Genomic DNA, 17,493 nt, shown 5'->3' with positions numbered 1-17,493 from the left:
TCCATCCTTATCCCCATTCCCATCTCCATCCATATCTCCATGTCCCCTTTCCCATCTCCATCCATATCCCCATATCTCCATCCTGTCTCCATCCATGTCCCCATTCCCATCTCCATCCATGTGCCCATTCCCATCTCCATCCATAACCCCTTTCCCATCTCCATCCATATCTCCATATCCCCATTCCCATCTCCATCCATAACCCCATTCCCATCTCCATCCATATCCCCATGTCCCCATTCTCATCTCCATCCATATCCATATATCCCCATTCCCATCTCCATCCATGTTCCCATTCCCATCTCCATCCATATCTCCATATCCCCTTTCCCATCTCCATCCATATCCCCATGTTCCCATTCCCATCTCCATCCATAACCCCTTTCCCATCTCCATCCATGTCCCCATATCCCCATTCCCATCTCCATCAATGCCCCCATTCCCATCTCAACCCATATCCCCATGTCCCCATTCCCATCTCCATCCATGTCCCCATTTGTCACCATCCCCATTCCCGCCCCTACCCACATCTTGCCCCCAGCTCCACCTCTGTCCCTGCCCAACTTCAATCTGAACCATTTCTCCCCCCTGTCCCCACATTGTCCCCACCTCCATACTGTCCCATCCTTGCCTCTGTCTCCAACTCCAACCTGTCCCATCTCATCTCCATCCCCATCCTATGCCACCGGGGTCTCCTGTCCCACAATGTCCCTTTCCCCATCCCATCCCATCTCGTCCCCGTCCCCAAATCCCCCACACCCCCCCCCCCTGTCCTCACCTTGTCCAGGTAGATGATGAGGTTGCTGCGGTTCGACAGCGCGTGGTCGATCTCAAATTTGGAAATGTACCTCTCCACTCCCTCCGAGAGCTGGGGGGGGCATGGGGACACAGTGACAACACGAGGACATGGGAGAGACAGAGGTATAGGGGGGTTGGGGACACACATGGGGACACGGGGGACATGATGGCACAGTGATGCGTGGCCCCGTGCCCCCTGGTGTCCCCATGTGTCCCTACAGCCCCATACTCACACTCTTCAGGTCCTGGACGTCAGGAGAGAAGCCGGTGAGCATGGAGATATCGAGGATGGACATGGTGGCATCCACGGTGTCCAGGAACCTGCAGGGACAGGGTTGAGGCCACCTGTCTGTCCCCAGTATCCTCTACAACCCCATTGTCCCCATTGCTCCCAGCATCCCCATCCCTGATGTCCCCATTCCCACAAATCCCCAAGGGATGAGGTGGAGCTGAGTCTTCTTTGTCCCCATCCTCATTCCTGATGTCCTTGTCCCCAGCAACCCCATTACATCCCCTATTTCCCATTTCCCTGTCCCAAACAACCCCATTACATCCCCTATTTCCCTGTCCCCAACAACCCCATTACATCCCTATTTCCCATTTCCCTGTCCCCAACAACCCCATTACATCCCCCATTTCCCTGTCCCCAGCAACCCCATTACATCCCTATTTCCCATTTCCCTGTCCCCAACAATCCCATTACATCCCTATCTCCCATTTCCCTGTCCCCAACAACCCCATTACATCCCCTATCTCCCATTTCCCTGTCCCAAACAACCCCATTACATCCCCTATTTCCCTGTCCCCAACAACCCCATTACATCCCTATTTCCCATTTCCCTGTCCCCAACAACCCCATTACATCCCCCATTTCCCTGTCCCCAGCAACCCCATTACATCCCTATTTCCCATTTCCCTGTCCCCAACAATCCCATTACATCCCTATCTCCCATTTCCCTGTCCCCAACAACCCCATTACATCCCCTATCTCCCATTTCCCTGTCCCCAACAACCCCATTACATCCCCTATTTCCCTGTCCCCAGCAACCCCATTACATCCCTATTTCCCATTTCCCTGCCCCCAGCAACCCCATTACATCCCCTATTTCCCTGTCCCCAACAGCCCCATTACATCCCCTATCTCCCATTTCCCTGTCCCCAACAACCCCATTCCCTTCCCCATCTCCCGTGTCCCTGCCCACAGTGAGCTCTCCTTCTCTCCAATGTCCCTGATGTCCCAAACACCTCTGATGTCCCCATTGTGTCCCACCTGGTGCAGATGGTGATCTTGACAGAGCGGATGGCACCTTCCAGGTCCCGGGCTGTGAAGGGAGATAAGGATGGTGCTGCTACCCATGTGGGACATCAGGGGAGAGACTCAGGAGGAAAGCAGGGGGACCAGAAGGCTCGTGGGGACATGGAAGGCCATGGGAACATGGTGAGACATGGGGACATGGAGGGACACGGGGACATGGAGGGATGTGGAGGGACATGAGGATCTGGTGGGACATGGAGACATGGAGGGACATGGGGACATGGTGGGACATGGAGGGACATGGGGACATGGTGGGACGTGGGGAACTGGAGGGATATGGAGATCAGGTGGGACATGGGGACATGGAGGGTCATGGGGACATGGTGGGACGTGGGGAACTGGAGGGATATGGAGATCAGGTGGGACATGGGGACATGGAGGGACATGGGGACATGGTGGGACGTGGGGAACTGGAGGGATATGGAGATCAGGTGGGACATGGGGACATGGAGGGACATGGGGACATGGAGGGATGTGGAGGGACATGGAGGGACATGAGGATCTGGTGGGGACATGGAGACATGGAGGGACATTGAGGGACATGAGGATCTGGTGGGACATGGAGACATGGAGGGACTTGGGGAACTGGAGGGATATGGAGATCTGATGGGGTGTGGGGACATGGAGGGACATGGGGACATGGAGGGACACGGGGACATGGTGGGACATGGGGACATGGAGGGACATGGAGGGACATGGAGACATAGTGGAATATGGGGACATGGTGGGACATGGGGACATGGAGGGATGTGGAGGGACAAGAGGATCTGGTGGGACATGGGGACATGGAGGGACATGGAGGGACATGAGGATCTGGTGGGGACACGGAGACATGGAGGGACATTGAGGGACATGAGGATCTGGTGGGAGATGGAGACATGGAGGGACTTGGGGAACTGGAGGGATATGGAGATCTGATGGGGTATAGGGACATGGAGGGACATGGGGACATGGTGGGACATGGGGACATGGAGGGACACGGGGACATGGTGGGACATGGGGACATGGAGGGACATGGAGGGACATGGAGACATAGTGGAATATGGGGACATGGTGGGACATGGGGACATGGAGGGATGTGGAGGGACATGAGGATCTGGTGGGACATGGGGAACTGGAGGGACATGGGGACGTGGAGGGACACGGGGATCTGGTGGAACACAGGGACATGGAGGGACGTGGAGACATGGAGACATAGAGAAGGACTGAAGAGGGACGTGGGGACGTGGAATTATTTGGGGACTGGGAAGATAGATGACGTGAGACGTGGAAGGGGACACGATGATGAGGCACGGAGGGGAGTGGAGGAGATGTTGGGGGACAGAGTAGGAACAAGAAGGGGACCTGTGGGGGACAGGGCAGGGGACAAATGGGGACTCACCCGTCTTCACGTCCTCCACATTGACCCGCAGGTCAAAGTTGTCACACTTGTTTTCTTTCTCGGGCACTTTGGCATTGTAGACGGTCACCACTGTCATTGTCCCCTTGCCCGTGCCCTCTGCTTTCACAGTGAAGTCCTCGTTCAGCTTGGTCTGTGGGGACAGGGGACAATGGGGAGGGGCAGGGACATCTCAGGACACGGAGGGGACAGCACCAGCAGGGCCACTGAGGTGCCCCAGTGTGCCACATCCCCACCGTCCTGGTGGCAACTGTGGCACTGGAGGGTGACACCACTGGTAAGGGTGACACTGGTGACCAGAGTGACATTTGTGACAACAGTGACACCTGTTACAAGCATGACTTTAGTGACAAGGGTGGCACCAATGACAACAGTGACGCTGGTGACAAAGGTGACACCAGGGACAAGTGTGACACCAGTGACAATGATGGCACTGGTGATAAGGATGATGCCAACGGTGACACCAGTGACAAGTGTGACATCAGTGACAATGGTGCCACCAACGACGAGAGTGACACCAACAAGAGTGACACTGGTGACAAAGGTGACACCAGAGACAAGAGTGACACAAGTGACGAGACTGACAGCTTTGGTGACATCTGTGCCAAACGTGATGCTGGTGACAAGGGTGACACCAAGGGCTGGAGTGGCATCAATGACAAGGATGACAATGGTGACCATAGTGACACCAAAGGCTGGAGTGGCATCAACAAGGATGACTCCGGTGACAGTGGTGACACCAAGGACTGGAGTGGCATCAACAAGGATGACACTGGTGACCATGGTGACACCAAAGGCTGGAGTGGCATCAATGACAAGGATGACACTGGTGACAGTGGTGACACCAGTGGCTGGAGTGACATCAACAAGGATGACACCGGTGACCATGGTGACACCAATGGCTGGAGTGGCATCAACAAGGATGACGCTGGTGACCATAGTGACACCAAAGGCTGGAGTGGCATCAGTGACAAGGATGACACTGGTGACAATAGTGACACCAAAGGCTGGAGTGGCATCAACAAGGATGACACTGGTGACAATGGTGATACCAGTAGCTGGAGTGACATCAACAAGGATGACACCGGTGACAGTGGTGACACCAAGGACTGGAGTGGCATCAACAAGGATGACTCCGGTGACAATGGTGACACCAAAGGCTGGAGTGGCATCAATGACAAGGATGACACTGGTGACAGTGGTGACACCAGTGGCTGGAGTGACATCAACAAGGATGACACCAGTGACAATGGTGACACCAAAGGCTAGAGTGGCATCAACAAGGATGACACCGGTGACCATGGTGACACCAAGGGCCAGAGTGGCATCAATGACAAAGATGACACTGGTGACAATGGTGACACCAGTAGCTGGAGTGGCATCAACAAGGATGACACCAGTGACAATGGTGACACTAAGGCTGGAGTGGCATCAACAAGGATGACAATGGTGATACCAGTAGCTGGAGTGGCATCAACAAGGATGACACCGGTGACAGTGGTGACACCAAGGACTGGAGTGGCATCAACAAGGATGACTCCGGTGACCATAGTGACACCCACAGCTGGAATGGCATCAACAAGGATGACACCGGTGACAATGGTGACACCAAAGGCTGGAGTGGCATCAATGCCAAGGATGACACGGGTGACCATGGTGACGCAGGTGACAGGGGTGACGCGGTGCCGTACCTCAGCTGAGCGCGCCACCAGCGCGTTGCTGTTCTCGATGCGGTAGGTGATGGCGTTGGCGCGGCGTGGCAGCAGCACCGACACGTCCAGGTTGAGCTCCGACTGCCTTGGCAGAGCTACGTGGTACTGAGCCAGAGCCTGGAACACCAGGATGGTGGCCTGTGGGGACAGCGGGGTCATTGAGGTTGGGGGACATTGCCTGGGCTGTTCCCGAAAGCTTTGGGTTCTGGGCTGAGCCCCAACTCCAGGAGACTGACTGGTGTCATTGGTGAATCTTGGGGACATCGTGAGGTGTCCCCAAAGGGCAGGGCATGACCCCAAAGGACAGGACATGACCCCAAAGGGCAGGACATGACCCCAAAGGACAGGATGTGTCCCCAGAGGACAGAACATGACATGTCCCCAAAGGATAGAACATGTCCCCAAAGGACAGGACATGACTTCCAAGGACACGATGTGTCCCCAAAGGACGGGACATGACTCCCAAGGACAGGACAGGTCCCCAAAGGACAGGACATGACCCCAGAGGATAGGACATGACAGGTCCCCAAAGGACAGGACATGACCCCAAAGGACAGGACATTTCCCAAAGGACATAATGTGTCCCCAAAGGACAGGACATGTCCCCAGAGGACATGATGTGTCCCCAAAGGACAGGATATGACCCCAAAGGATAGAACATGACTCCCAAGGAAAGGACATGACCCCAAAGGACAGGACATGTCCCCAAGGGGCATGATGTGTCCCCAGAGGACAGGACATGTCCCCAGAGGACATGGCAGGTCCCCAAAGGACAGGATATGACCCCAAAGGTTAGGACATGACTCCCAAGGAAAGGACATGACCCCAAAGGACAGGACATGTCCCCAAGGGGCATGATGTGTCCCCAGAGGACAGGACATGACTCCAAAGGACATGATGTGTCCCCAAAGGACAGGACATGTCCCCAAAGGACAGGACATGACTCCCAAGGATAGGACATGACTCCCAAGGAAAGGACATGACCCCAAAGGACAGGACATTTCCCAAAGGACATAATGTGTCCCCAGAGGACAGGACATGTCCCCAGAGGACATGACAGTTTCCCAAAGGACAGGATATGACCCCAAAGGATAGGATATGACTCCCAAGGAAAGGACATGACCTCAAAGGACAGGACATGTCCCCAAGGGGCATGATGTGTCCCCAAAGGACAGGACATGACCCCAAAGGATATGACATATCCCCAAAGGGTATGATATGTCCCCAGAGGACAGGGCATGACCCCAAAGGTTATGACATGACCCCAAAGGATATGACATGACCCCAAAGGACAGGGCATGACCCCAAAGGATATGACATGTCCCCAAAGGACAGGACGCATCCCCAAAGGACAAGACATGACCCCAAAAGTTAGGACATGACCTCAAAGGACAGGACAGGTCCTAGAGATCTCCAGACTCTCAGACATGGGGTGTCCCCAGGGATCCCCATGGCCATAAGGTGACAGCCCCCATCTTGCCCCAACCAACCAACCACCATTCCCCCTATGGCTATGTGTGCCACAGGTGCCGGAAGTGGGAGGGGGTCCGTAGCCCACCTGGGTGGATCCATAGCCACCACCAAAGTAGTTCTGCTGGGCCAACCAGCGGACCACCGGCCCCGTCAGCTCAGCCTTCTCCATATGCAGCAGCGCCAGCAGAGCGTAGGATGTCCCCTCGATGTTGTAGGTGTGGGCGTTGCGTTCCGCCCAGTGGGTGCCCTCTGGGTGACATTGGGACCTCAGCATCACCCAAAGGGGATTTTTAACCCCCCCCCCTTCCCCAACCTCACAACCATGTCCCCTAAACTCCCCTCTGGGTGGACGTGGGGACTTGGTGGGACATAGGGAGATGGAGAGGGATAGAAGAAGGACGTGGGGATCTGTAGGGACATGGGGATGTGGAGGGATGTGTAAACGTGGAGAGGGACAGAAGAAGGACATGGGGATCTGTAGGGACATGGGGACATGGAGGGACATGGAGGGAGATAGAAGAAGGATGTGGGGATCTGTAGGGACATGGGGACATGGAGGGACATGGAAGGAGATAGAAGAAGGATGTGGGGATCTGTAGGGACACGGGGACATGGATGGACATGGGGACATGGAGAGAGAAGGAGGATGTGGGGATTTGTAGGGACATGGGGACACGAAGGGACATGGAGGGAGATAGAAGAAGGATGTGGGATCTGTAGGGATATTGGGACATGGAGGGACATGGAGGGAGATAGAAGAAGGACATGGGGATCTGTAGGGACATGGGGACATGAAGAGACATGGGGGGAGATAGAAAAAGGACATGGGGATCTGTAGGGACATGGGGACATGGAGGGACATGGAGAGGGATAGAAGAAGGATGTGGGGATCTGTAGGAATATGGGGACATGGAGGGACATGGAAGGAGATAGAAGAAGGATGTGGGGACCTGTAGGGACATGGGGACATGGAGGGGCATGGAGAGGGATAGAAGAAGGATGGGGGGATTAGTAGGGACACGGGGACATGGATGGACATGGGGACATGGAGAGAGAAGGAGGATGTGGGGATTTGTAGGGACATGGGGACACGAAGGGACATGGAGGGAGATAGAAGAAGGATGTGGGATCTGTAGGGATATTGGGACATGGAGGGACATGGAGGGAGATAGAAGAAGGACATGGGGATCTGTAGGGACATCGGGATATGGATGGACATGGGGACATGGAGAGAGATAGAAGGAGGATGTGGAGATTTGTAGGGCCGTAGGGACGTGGAGGGACATGGGGAGAGATAGAAGAAGGACATGGAGATCTGTAGGAACATGGGGACATGGAGGGACATGGAGGGAGGTAGAAGAAGGACATGGGGATTTGTAGGGACACGGGGACATGGAGGGACATGAGAATGTGGAGGGAGATGGAAGAACATGGGGATCTGTAGGGACATGGGGACATGAAGGGACGTGGAGGAAGATAGAAGGATGTCGGGATCTGTAGGGATATGGGGACATGGAGGGACATGGAGAGGGATAGAAGAAGGATGTGGGGATCTGTAGGAATATGGGGACATGGAGGGACATGGAGAGGGATAGAAGAAGGACGTGGGGATCTGTAGGGACATGGGGACATGGAGGGACATGAGAACATGGAGAAGGACAGAAGAAGGACATGGGGACTTGTAGGGACATGGGGACATGAAGAGACATGGAGGGAGATAGAAGGACATCGGGATCTGTAGGTATATGGGGACATGAAGGGACATGGAGAGGGATAGAAGAAGGACATGGGGATTAGTAGGGACATAGGGACATGGATGGACATGGGGACATGGAGAGAGATAGAAGGAGGATGTGGGGATTTGTAGGGACATGGGGCCCTAGTGGGACTTGGAGAGGGATAGAAGGACATGAGGACATAGAAGGACATGGGGACATGGAGGGACACGGGGACCTAGTGGGACATGGGGACATGGAGAGAGATAGAAGAAGGACATGAGGACATGGAGGGACGTGGTGACATGGAGGGACATGGAAATATGGAGAGATGTGGGAACATGGAGGGACATGGGGATACGAAGGGTCTGTGGGGATACGGAAGGACACAGGGATCAGCAGGGACATGGGGGGACATGGGGATTCGTCACCCCCAGCACCTAACCTCACTTCCCCCTGGCCTGGATTTGTTCGGCTTTGGGGACATCACCTTTGGAGAACTTCATCAGAACTTTCTCGCTGTTGAGTTTCCCCGTTAGGGCCAGGGCATAGGAAGACAGGGCCACCGTGTAGGGTCGAGTCAGAGATTGATATTTCCGGGAGAGGTAATCTGAGGCTTTAGCAATGCTCCCATCCAAGCTCTGAGAAGAAAGGATGACAATGTGGGTTCTCGGGTGGCTGTTATAGGGGTTGGGCACCTCTCCTCTCCCCGCCCCCACACGTTGACGTTGCTCACTTTCACGTAGTTCTTGCAGATCTTCTGGGATTCCTGCAGCGCCGAGAGGACGAAGGCTGTCAGGGACACACTGGGCTCAGCACCGTGGTAGCCTCCCTGCAAAATGAGGAACAAAACCTCGGATTCTGTGGGTTTCACAGCAAGCTACGTCCACCCAACTCTTGTCCCCATCACCCAGTGCAGTTTTCTTTTCCCACAGTTGCCCATCCTTGAGCCAGCGGGTCTTGATCATGAATAGGGACAAGTTTTGGGGTCTCCCCCCATACCACCATCTCCTTATGGATGACAGGAGCATCTTCTTGGAAAAGCCCATCTGGCTTCTGCTTCTCCAGAATGAGCCATTTGATGGCACCACAAACCACCTCCGGCTTGATGTCCACCATGTTGATGGCCATGGCAAAGACCTTGGCCACGTAGGCTGTCAACCTGAGGATAGGATAACTCAGTCTAGCATCCCACATTGTCAACCAAACCCCCGTGGTGGTGGTGGGAATGGGACCCTCACCAGGTGCTGGATGGGCGGTTAGTGAAGGCAGCAAATGAGCCGTCGTCTTTGCGGAACGCAAGCTGTTGGGTGTAACCTGGTGGGCAGAGGGCAGTTGGCCAACGTATGGGTCACCTAGGGATGGCTTCAGGCCACCAACCCCTTGTGGTGCCCATCCCAGAGTGAACCAGTAGATCTAGGAATCCCCAAACTGGTAGCACCCAACTTGTGTGAATGGGTTGGAACTCGGTGGTCCCTTCCAACTCAACCCATTCCTTCTATGATCTCAAAGGTCCATTCCAACCCCAATCATTTCAGCATTCCAAGGTTCTATAATCTTCAAGATCCCTTCCGACTCAACCCGTTCCATGGTTCTATGATCTCAAAGGTCCCTTCCAACCCCAATCATTTCAGGATTCCAAGGTTCTATGATCTTTAAGATCCCTTCCGACTCAACCCGTTCCATGGTTCGATGACCTTCCAGGACCCTTCCCACCCAAACATTCCATGTTTCTATGTCTTTTCCAAAGACGCAGATGCCCTTTGCCCCTTGGAAGACAGTTTCATTTCGCACCCTAAAAGAGCCCTTTTTTCCTCTCCAGGATGCTCTTACCCTTTTTAATCAACTCGATGGCCTCAGCACGGCGGTTGATACCAAAGGTCTCCCACTGCATCGTGCTGTCCAGGTAGTGGACAGCAATGACAGTGGGTGTCATCCCAATCATGTTCTGCTCCCCGCAGCCCGACGGGGTCACAATGAGGTGTTTCAGCTTGGTCCCATCAATGGCTTTCTCCACCAGGATGGACACAGGGTTGCCTGGACAAGCGGAAAGGGAGATGTCAAGGAGGAGTGTCTTGTCCCCTCCCAGCCCACCCCGTGCATCCCTTCTCCCATGCTGTCACCTTGAATGCTGACTTTGGTCTCCGACTCGGTGTTGGGGACGATGTCAGAGAGGTTTGCTGCTTTCACCTTCACTTCCTGCACACCGTCTGTGGGGCAGAGAGAGGCCAGGATGGAGGTGGGTGGCCCCAAATCCTTCCTCCCCCTTTCCCTGAGATGACCCAGACCCACCCCACATCCACAGCAGGATGTCCCTCATCCCCCAAGATGCTCCAGATCCATACCAGGATCTCCTTTTTCCCCTGAGATGTCTCCACTCCACAGTGGGATGTCCCTGATTCCACTGATACCCCAGAGGCCAACAGGACAGCCCTCCATCCCCATAGTGTCACACTGTTTGACCCTCATCCCACAGTATGCTCCAGTCTTGCCCTTGGTTTTACATCCACCACACTTCACACACACAGTTGTATTTCCCAATTTCCCTTCTCCTCCCACTCATCCCATGGGATGAGACTCATACAGGACCAGACAAGGGCCACTCACTGTTTCCCAACGTCTTTGGGTCAAGCTCAACTATCTTCACTGTCTTCTCCAGCCTCATCCCTTCAGGCTGCAGAGGGGAGAGACCCACACTCAGTGCTGAGCCGATTTGAAGTTTCCCCTTCCCAACCTCTCCAGGTTGGCCAAGAAAGTGCTCCAACATCAACCAGCACGTGGTCATGGGACAAACTGGGAGACCTCCAGGGGGACAAGGTGGGAGAGTCCCAGGAGACCACCCCCGAGCACAGATGGGGTGAGATCCTTCATCTCTGGGTACCAAGCACAGATGGGGGATCCTTCATCTCTGGGTACCAACACCGGGATGAAGTGTGGACGATGATGCCATCAGGAGGACCATGAGGAGCTGAGTACATCGGAGGACCGAGGTGGCAGCGAGGGCTACTCACCACCACTCTGAGCTTCTTCTTGACACCGTCAGACACAAAGCTCTCCCAGACGGCCGCCTTCACCTCGACGTCGTGCTGCCCCAGCTGCAAGGGCACGATGACGAAGGGCACGGCGTGCGACGACTGAGGCTCCAGCTGTAAGATCTGCTGGTAGCGCGTCTTGGAGGTGGATGCGCTGCACAGGGCTGGGTTGTACATCAGCTCCACGCGCACCTGGGGATGCAGAGAGACATTGGGTCCAGGTGGCCACGGATCCCCTACAAGTGCTGGAGAGAGGCACCAACCTTGATCTTGCTCTTCCAGTAGTTGTAGAGGATGGCGCGGACCTCCACCTGCTCGTTCCTCACCGCTGAGTAGGGCAGGCGCAGGTCGATGAAGAACTCCTTCATCACTGTAATCTCATAGGGGTCGGCCACGCACAGCCCTGGGGGTTGAGGATTACGAGCTGATTTGGCCCCTTGTGGTCCCAGGGACATCCCTGAGGCTTTGGGAAATCTCTCCGAGTTCCTTCAAGGTTTGCCTGACCCCTCAAGTCCCATAGACGTCCCCGCAGCTTGGAATACCTCTCCAGAGTTACAAATCCTTCTCACATTTTGGAGACCCCTCAAACTCCAAAATAACCCCTCCGGATTTTTGGGGACTCCTCAAGTTCCAAAGATGTCCCCAGAGTTTGGAATATCTCTTCAGAGTTACAAATCCCTCTCTCATTTTGGAGACCCCTCAATCCCCAAGTTAACCCCTCCACGTTTTGGGGACTCCTCAAGTCCTAGAGTCCAAGCCCAAGATTTGAGTGAGTCTTCTAGTTCCCAGGAACCTCTTCCTCCTCCATCACATACCCTTCTTCTCAGAGAGACTGACAGCCAGGACCTCCCAGGTGGTGATGGAGTCTTTCAGGTATATGGGCAGCGTCTTAGTGGAGATGCTAGAGGGGGTGCAAACCACCAAGGGAGTTAGAATTGGATCCACATCTGGACAGAGGGGTGTAAGCAGCCACTAAAGTGGACCAGGATGGTTATAGCTCGTCCCCTGGCTGGACCATGGGATGTAGGTGACCGTGGAGCTGGACTAAGGAGTCAGTTGGTCCCAAGGCCAAGTGTGCCATATGTTGACCTCATATAGACTGAGGGAGTCATGGCTTGCCCCCACTTTGGGCTTGTTGGGGTCCAGGTCCTGTTGGGTAGGAGATCATGGATCCCCACATTGGGATATGGGGTAGTGGCTGTCCTCAGGCCGGTGTAGGAGTGTCACCTCTATTGGAACAGGGACGTTGGGCTCACCCCAGTTCATTGGGCGGTTCTGTCAGCACCTCCACCTGCCACAGCCAGCTCTCTGGGAAGAGGCTCCGTGAAGTGATGTCTTCATCGGCCAGGAAGGCATCATCCACCTCACCTGGGGATGGCAACAGCCCTCTCAACCTCATCCGTTTCCTTGGCATCCCATCTGCTGGATGGTGCCGGAATCATCCCCAGCACAACCCAACTTTCACCTAAGCGTCGCCCAGTCTTTGCCTAGGCATTGCCTAAATATCAACCAAGCTCCTCGTAAGCTCCACATGAGCTTCACTCATGCTTCGCCCAACCTTTGCCCAAACATCTCCCAAGATACGTGCAAGCATCACTCGTGCACTGGTCACGCTTCACTGCAGCTCCCCCAAAGCATCACCCAATCTTTGCCCAAATGTCACCCAACCTTTCTGCAAGTATCACCCGAACTGTGCCCCAAGATCTCCCAGTTGCTGGGCCACCACTGCCCAACCTTTGCCCCAGCATCATCCCACCATTGCCCAGACATCTCCCAGGATATGCACCAGACCACTCGTGCATTGACCACAGTTCACTGAAGCTTCCCCCAAGCTTCACATGAGCTTCACTCACGCTTCACCCCACTTTTGCCCAGGCATTCCCGAGATGCACGCAAGCATCACTCACGCACCGACCACCCAAACATCACCCACTCTTCACTTAACGTCCATCCAAGCATTTCTCAAGCTCTGCCCATCCATCCATCCCTCCCAGCTGTCACCCCACTGCTCCCAGCACTTGCTTCGAGCCAGCTCGTAATGCAGATCGCGCTCCTCGTCGCGGATGCCCTTGATGTAGAGGCAGCAGTTGAGGAAGGCTTCAGTGCAGGCTTTGCCATCGAGGATGTAAGTGGCCCGTTTCTCACAGCTGTAGCCCATCAGGTTTTCCTTCATGCCATCCTCGCAGCACTTGCGCAGGTTCTTGTCATCGTACTCGGCCACTGCCAGCACCAAAACACCCCGATGGCACCCAACCTCGCGGCCCCGTTGGGGATGTGGGGTGCTCTGGTGTCCCTCGGGACGTGGGACAATCCAGCATCTTGGGTGATGGGACAATGCGGTGTCCCTGAGGACCCAGGAGATGCTGGCGTTCCCAGTGCCACCTACTCTTGGTGCCTTTGTACTTGATGAGCTTCACGGAGCGGCGCTTGCGCTTCGCAGGTTTGGCACATTGGACCTCTGGGGACGAAGGTGACATTGGTCAGGATCCAGGTGTCACTTCCCACTGAAGACAGGCGTCACACCCCACACCCCATCACCACATCCTCCCCCCCTGAGGCGTCACACCCCCATCCCCACCATGTCACCCGTGGCTTCCATCCCCACGCTGACACAACTCCACTTTCTGAGGACATGGCATCCCCACGCTCGGCGTGTCCCACCCCTCTGGTGTCTGTTCCCCTTCCCATCACGTCACCCACCACCTCTCTGCTCCGTTTTGATGTTCACATTTGTAGCCAGGCTGAGGCCAGCATCGGCGAAGACCCCCACGTGGTCCCTCCCACTGCCCGGGGTGCAGCCGATGTCACTGTTCTCCACTGTGTCCCACACCTGTGGCCAAAAAAAGGACAACCCTGAAAGATCCTCCTGCCACCACGGGGGATGCTGGGGATGGCAGAGGGTGGAACTGGAGCTCCCACCTTACTCTGGGTGAGTTTGTTCTTGTTGAGGACATAGACAGCCTTGTCCACGGCCACCAGCCCCACGTGGGCTTTGTGGTCGCCCTCTATGCGCAGCCGCATGGGGGTCCTCGGCTCGTGCACACGATTGTCGGCCTCCGATGCTCCCTTCACCACCAGCTGCCAGGGACACAGCAGGGTTGGGGCTGTGGGGAATGCAAAAAGCCCCCACCAACCCTAGGAGGTGCCCCGTCTGTGCCCCCACAGGACGTTGGACTCTTGGACAACCAATGGCTGTGTCCCAGTTGGCCACCTGAGCCACCCGTGGACCACGCAAACTATTTGTGAGATGCTCAAGGCGCCCATGGGCTGCCCAGGCTCTGCATAGGAAACCTCAAGGGCATTCAAACCTCTCTTGAAGAGCAAACCCTGCATGGACCACCTGATTCCCCCATGGACCATCCAAACCATCATGGGACACCCACTCCCCTCAAAGGCCACCTAAATATCCTATGGGCTCCTCAAAGACACTAAGCCCTTCCTGGGACATTCAAACCTCCCAGCAGCACCCAGTTCCCCCAGAGATGCTCACATACCCTCCAAGATATCCAATCTTCCCAAAGAACACCTGAAATTCTCAAGGCCCGTTGGGCCACTCAAATTTCTGCTGGGCCATTCAAATTCCCCAAGGGTCACCCAGGTCCTCAAGGATACCCAAGACCACAAGGACACCCACGTCCCTCATTGGGTCATTCAAGTTCCACAAGGGATTTCCAAGTAAAAAGGACCAAATCACCCTTTGGGCCACCCAAGATGCCCATTAGCCACTCAAGTTCCCCAAGGGCTACCCAAGCCTCCAAGGACCTGCAAGTCCCCCATCAGGCCAACCAAGATTCCCATCGGATCACTCAACTTTCCCAAGGGCTATCCAAGTTCCGGTGGACACGCAAGTCCCCAATGGGCCACTCAAATTTCCACAGGGCCACTCAAGTTTCTCAAAGGCTCTCCAAGTCCCCAAGGACCTGCAAGTCCCCCGTTGGGCCACTCAAGCTGCCCAAGGACCCCGTGAGCCCCCCAAGACCCACAAGGAGCCACTCAAACACCACGCGATCCTGTCTGAAAGCCAACTGAACCCCTTCCAAGGGCCAACTAATGCCCCAATGGTCCCCCCCCCAACTCCAGAGATGATGGGGACACGCTCACACTGCCCATGCAGGTGTCCTTGACATCGACCCAGACCGAATCAGCCACGATCTCGCCAGGTTTCACGTGATAGTAGGCAACGATACGGAAAGAAGGGATGAGGTTGGCCGTCACGGGAAGTGACATAGTGACCAGGCTCTGGTCACCTTCCCTTGGCTGCCGTCCCACGTGGACAATGTGTCCCTTGCTCAGGATCTGCGGTGGGCAAGAAAAGGGTGGGTAGGAAGAGAGGGTGGGTTGTTTGGGCACCCCAATCCCTGGAATGGGGTTGGGAGGTGGCAGAAGTCGCGCGTGCTCACCAGGTAGGTGAAGTAGGAAACGGATTTACGGACATCCTCTCTGTTGCTCTTGAGATGGAAGTTGACGGGGAGGTTGTCCCCGGGCTGTACCTGGCTAGCACCCACCGCCAGGTGCAGGTAGTTGCCAGAGTTCCCCTGGCTTTGGTACGCCTCGGCCACCATCTGCTGCGAGGCCTGGCGCTCCGGGGGCAGATCCTTCTGGGCTGTCCTCACCTGCAGCACGGGAGGCATGGTGTGTCAATGGGGAGAGGTATGAACCCGGGCAGGGGTCTCCAGGGGGGTCTTGACCACCATGAAGGTCTTGGTTGCCACGGATGACGTGGCCACCATGGAGGTCTTGTTTGCCACGGATGACGTGGCCACCATGAAGGTCTTGGTTGCCATGGATGACGTGGCCACCATGAAGGTCTTGGTTGCCACAGATGACGTGGCCACCATGGAGGTCTTGTTTGCCATGGATGACGTGGCCACCATGAAGGTCTTGGTTGCCACAGATGACTTGGCCACCATGAAGGTCTCGGTTGCCATGGATGACTTGGCCACCTTGGAGGTCTTGGCCACCATGGAGGTCTTGGCAACCATGGAGGTCTTGGCTGTCATGAGTTACTCGTTCACCTTGGAAGCCTCAGCCACCCTGGAACTTTTGGCTGCCATCAATGTCTCGGCTGCCACGAATGTCTTGATTTCCATGGATGATTTGGCCACCATGAAAGTTTTGGTTGTCACAGATGATTTGGCCACCATGGAGGACTTGGCCACTTCGAAGGTCTTGGCTGCCAATTGTGACTTGGCCACCATAAAGGCCTCAGCTACCATAGGTGACTTTGTCACCATGGAGATCTCAGCCACTATGGAGACTGTGGCTGCCATGAAAGTCTTGGCTACCAAGAGAGTCTCGGCCACTATGGAGATTTTGGCTGCTATGTATGATTTGGCCATCATGGGTGATTTGGTCATCATGTATTTTTTCAGCACTGTGAAAGTCTTGACTACCATAAATGACCTGGTCACCATGAAGGCCTTGGATAGTATGAGTGGTTGGCCACCACAGACATCTTGGTTGTCAGTAAGGTCTCATCTACCGTAGATAACTTGACCACCACGGAGTTCTCAAACAACCATGGAGGTCTTGGCTACCATAGGTGACCTAGTCATCCTGCCACCCCAACTCTGCTGCTCTTGTCCTTGGCCATCCTGCTCATCTCAGCCACCCTGGCCACTTTAGACACCCTGGTGCTGGCCGTTTGGGGTCTGGTCCCCTTGATGGATTCCCTGCTCCATCCCAGACCCAGGTCCCCGTTCCCTGTCCCTACTCACGGTGATGGGGACAGAGTTCTTGTTGGCTGGCATGTTGAGGACCAGCTTGGCTTTGCCATCTCGCTGGGTGGAGACGAGGCCCTGGAAGTTGTCAGCCTTGACAGGGATGCGTGGAGCCGGGGAATTATCGGGGTTGGTGACATAAACCTGTGGAGGATGCAGTATGGCATGGGACACTGCGTGAGGACGTGGTATGGGGACGTTCAGTGAGGATGTGAGACAAGGACACGGCACGGGGACAAACCATGGGGACGTGGCACAGGGACACAACACGGGGACACGGCTCAGAATGGGGTTGTGACACATGGTGTGGGGACACAACGTGGGGACGT

The 17,493-nt window shown here is 55.3% G+C and overlaps 1 protein-coding gene across 1 annotated transcript in view; it reads right to left on the bottom strand.

Annotated features, from left to right (window-relative positions):
• C3 (complement C3) overlaps positions 1-17,493 on the bottom strand; it is a 33,985-nt gene that overhangs the window by 7,542 nt on the left and 8,950 nt on the right. The window contains exons 11-34 of the mRNA XM_090128576.1: positions 17,162-17,308; positions 15,845-16,057; positions 15,546-15,740; positions 14,364-14,522; positions 14,145-14,274; positions 13,831-13,902; positions 13,467-13,664; positions 12,701-12,812; positions 12,260-12,345; positions 11,708-11,847; positions 11,424-11,636; positions 11,020-11,086; positions 10,536-10,622; positions 10,246-10,449; positions 9,654-9,729; positions 9,415-9,574; positions 9,149-9,244; positions 8,903-9,053; positions 6,783-6,946; positions 5,204-5,362; positions 3,495-3,645; positions 2,069-2,120; positions 1,032-1,119; positions 779-868 (exon numbers count right to left, since the gene is read on the bottom strand). Coding sequence (XP_089984702.1) covers positions 779-868; positions 1,032-1,119; positions 2,069-2,120; positions 3,495-3,645; positions 5,204-5,362; positions 6,783-6,946; positions 8,903-9,053; positions 9,149-9,244; positions 9,415-9,574; positions 9,654-9,729; positions 10,246-10,449; positions 10,536-10,622; positions 11,020-11,086; positions 11,424-11,636; positions 11,708-11,847; positions 12,260-12,345; positions 12,701-12,812; positions 13,467-13,664; positions 13,831-13,902; positions 14,145-14,274; positions 14,364-14,522; positions 15,546-15,740; positions 15,845-16,057; positions 17,162-17,308 — 3,210 coding nt within the window. The remainder of the gene's footprint in view (positions 1-778; positions 869-1,031; positions 1,120-2,068; positions 2,121-3,494; positions 3,646-5,203; positions 5,363-6,782; positions 6,947-8,902; positions 9,054-9,148; positions 9,245-9,414; positions 9,575-9,653; positions 9,730-10,245; positions 10,450-10,535; positions 10,623-11,019; positions 11,087-11,423; positions 11,637-11,707; positions 11,848-12,259; positions 12,346-12,700; positions 12,813-13,466; positions 13,665-13,830; positions 13,903-14,144; positions 14,275-14,363; positions 14,523-15,545; positions 15,741-15,844; positions 16,058-17,161; positions 17,309-17,493) is intronic.

The sequence above is a fragment of the Phasianus colchicus genome, chromosome 34 (genome assembly GCF_987193195.1).
Source record: "Phasianus colchicus chromosome 34, bPhaCol1.hap1.1, whole genome shotgun sequence".
Classification (NCBI taxonomy): Eukaryota; Metazoa; Chordata; class Aves; order Galliformes; family Phasianidae; genus Phasianus; species Phasianus colchicus.
This window is presented reverse-complemented; position numbering and strand designations above follow the sequence as displayed.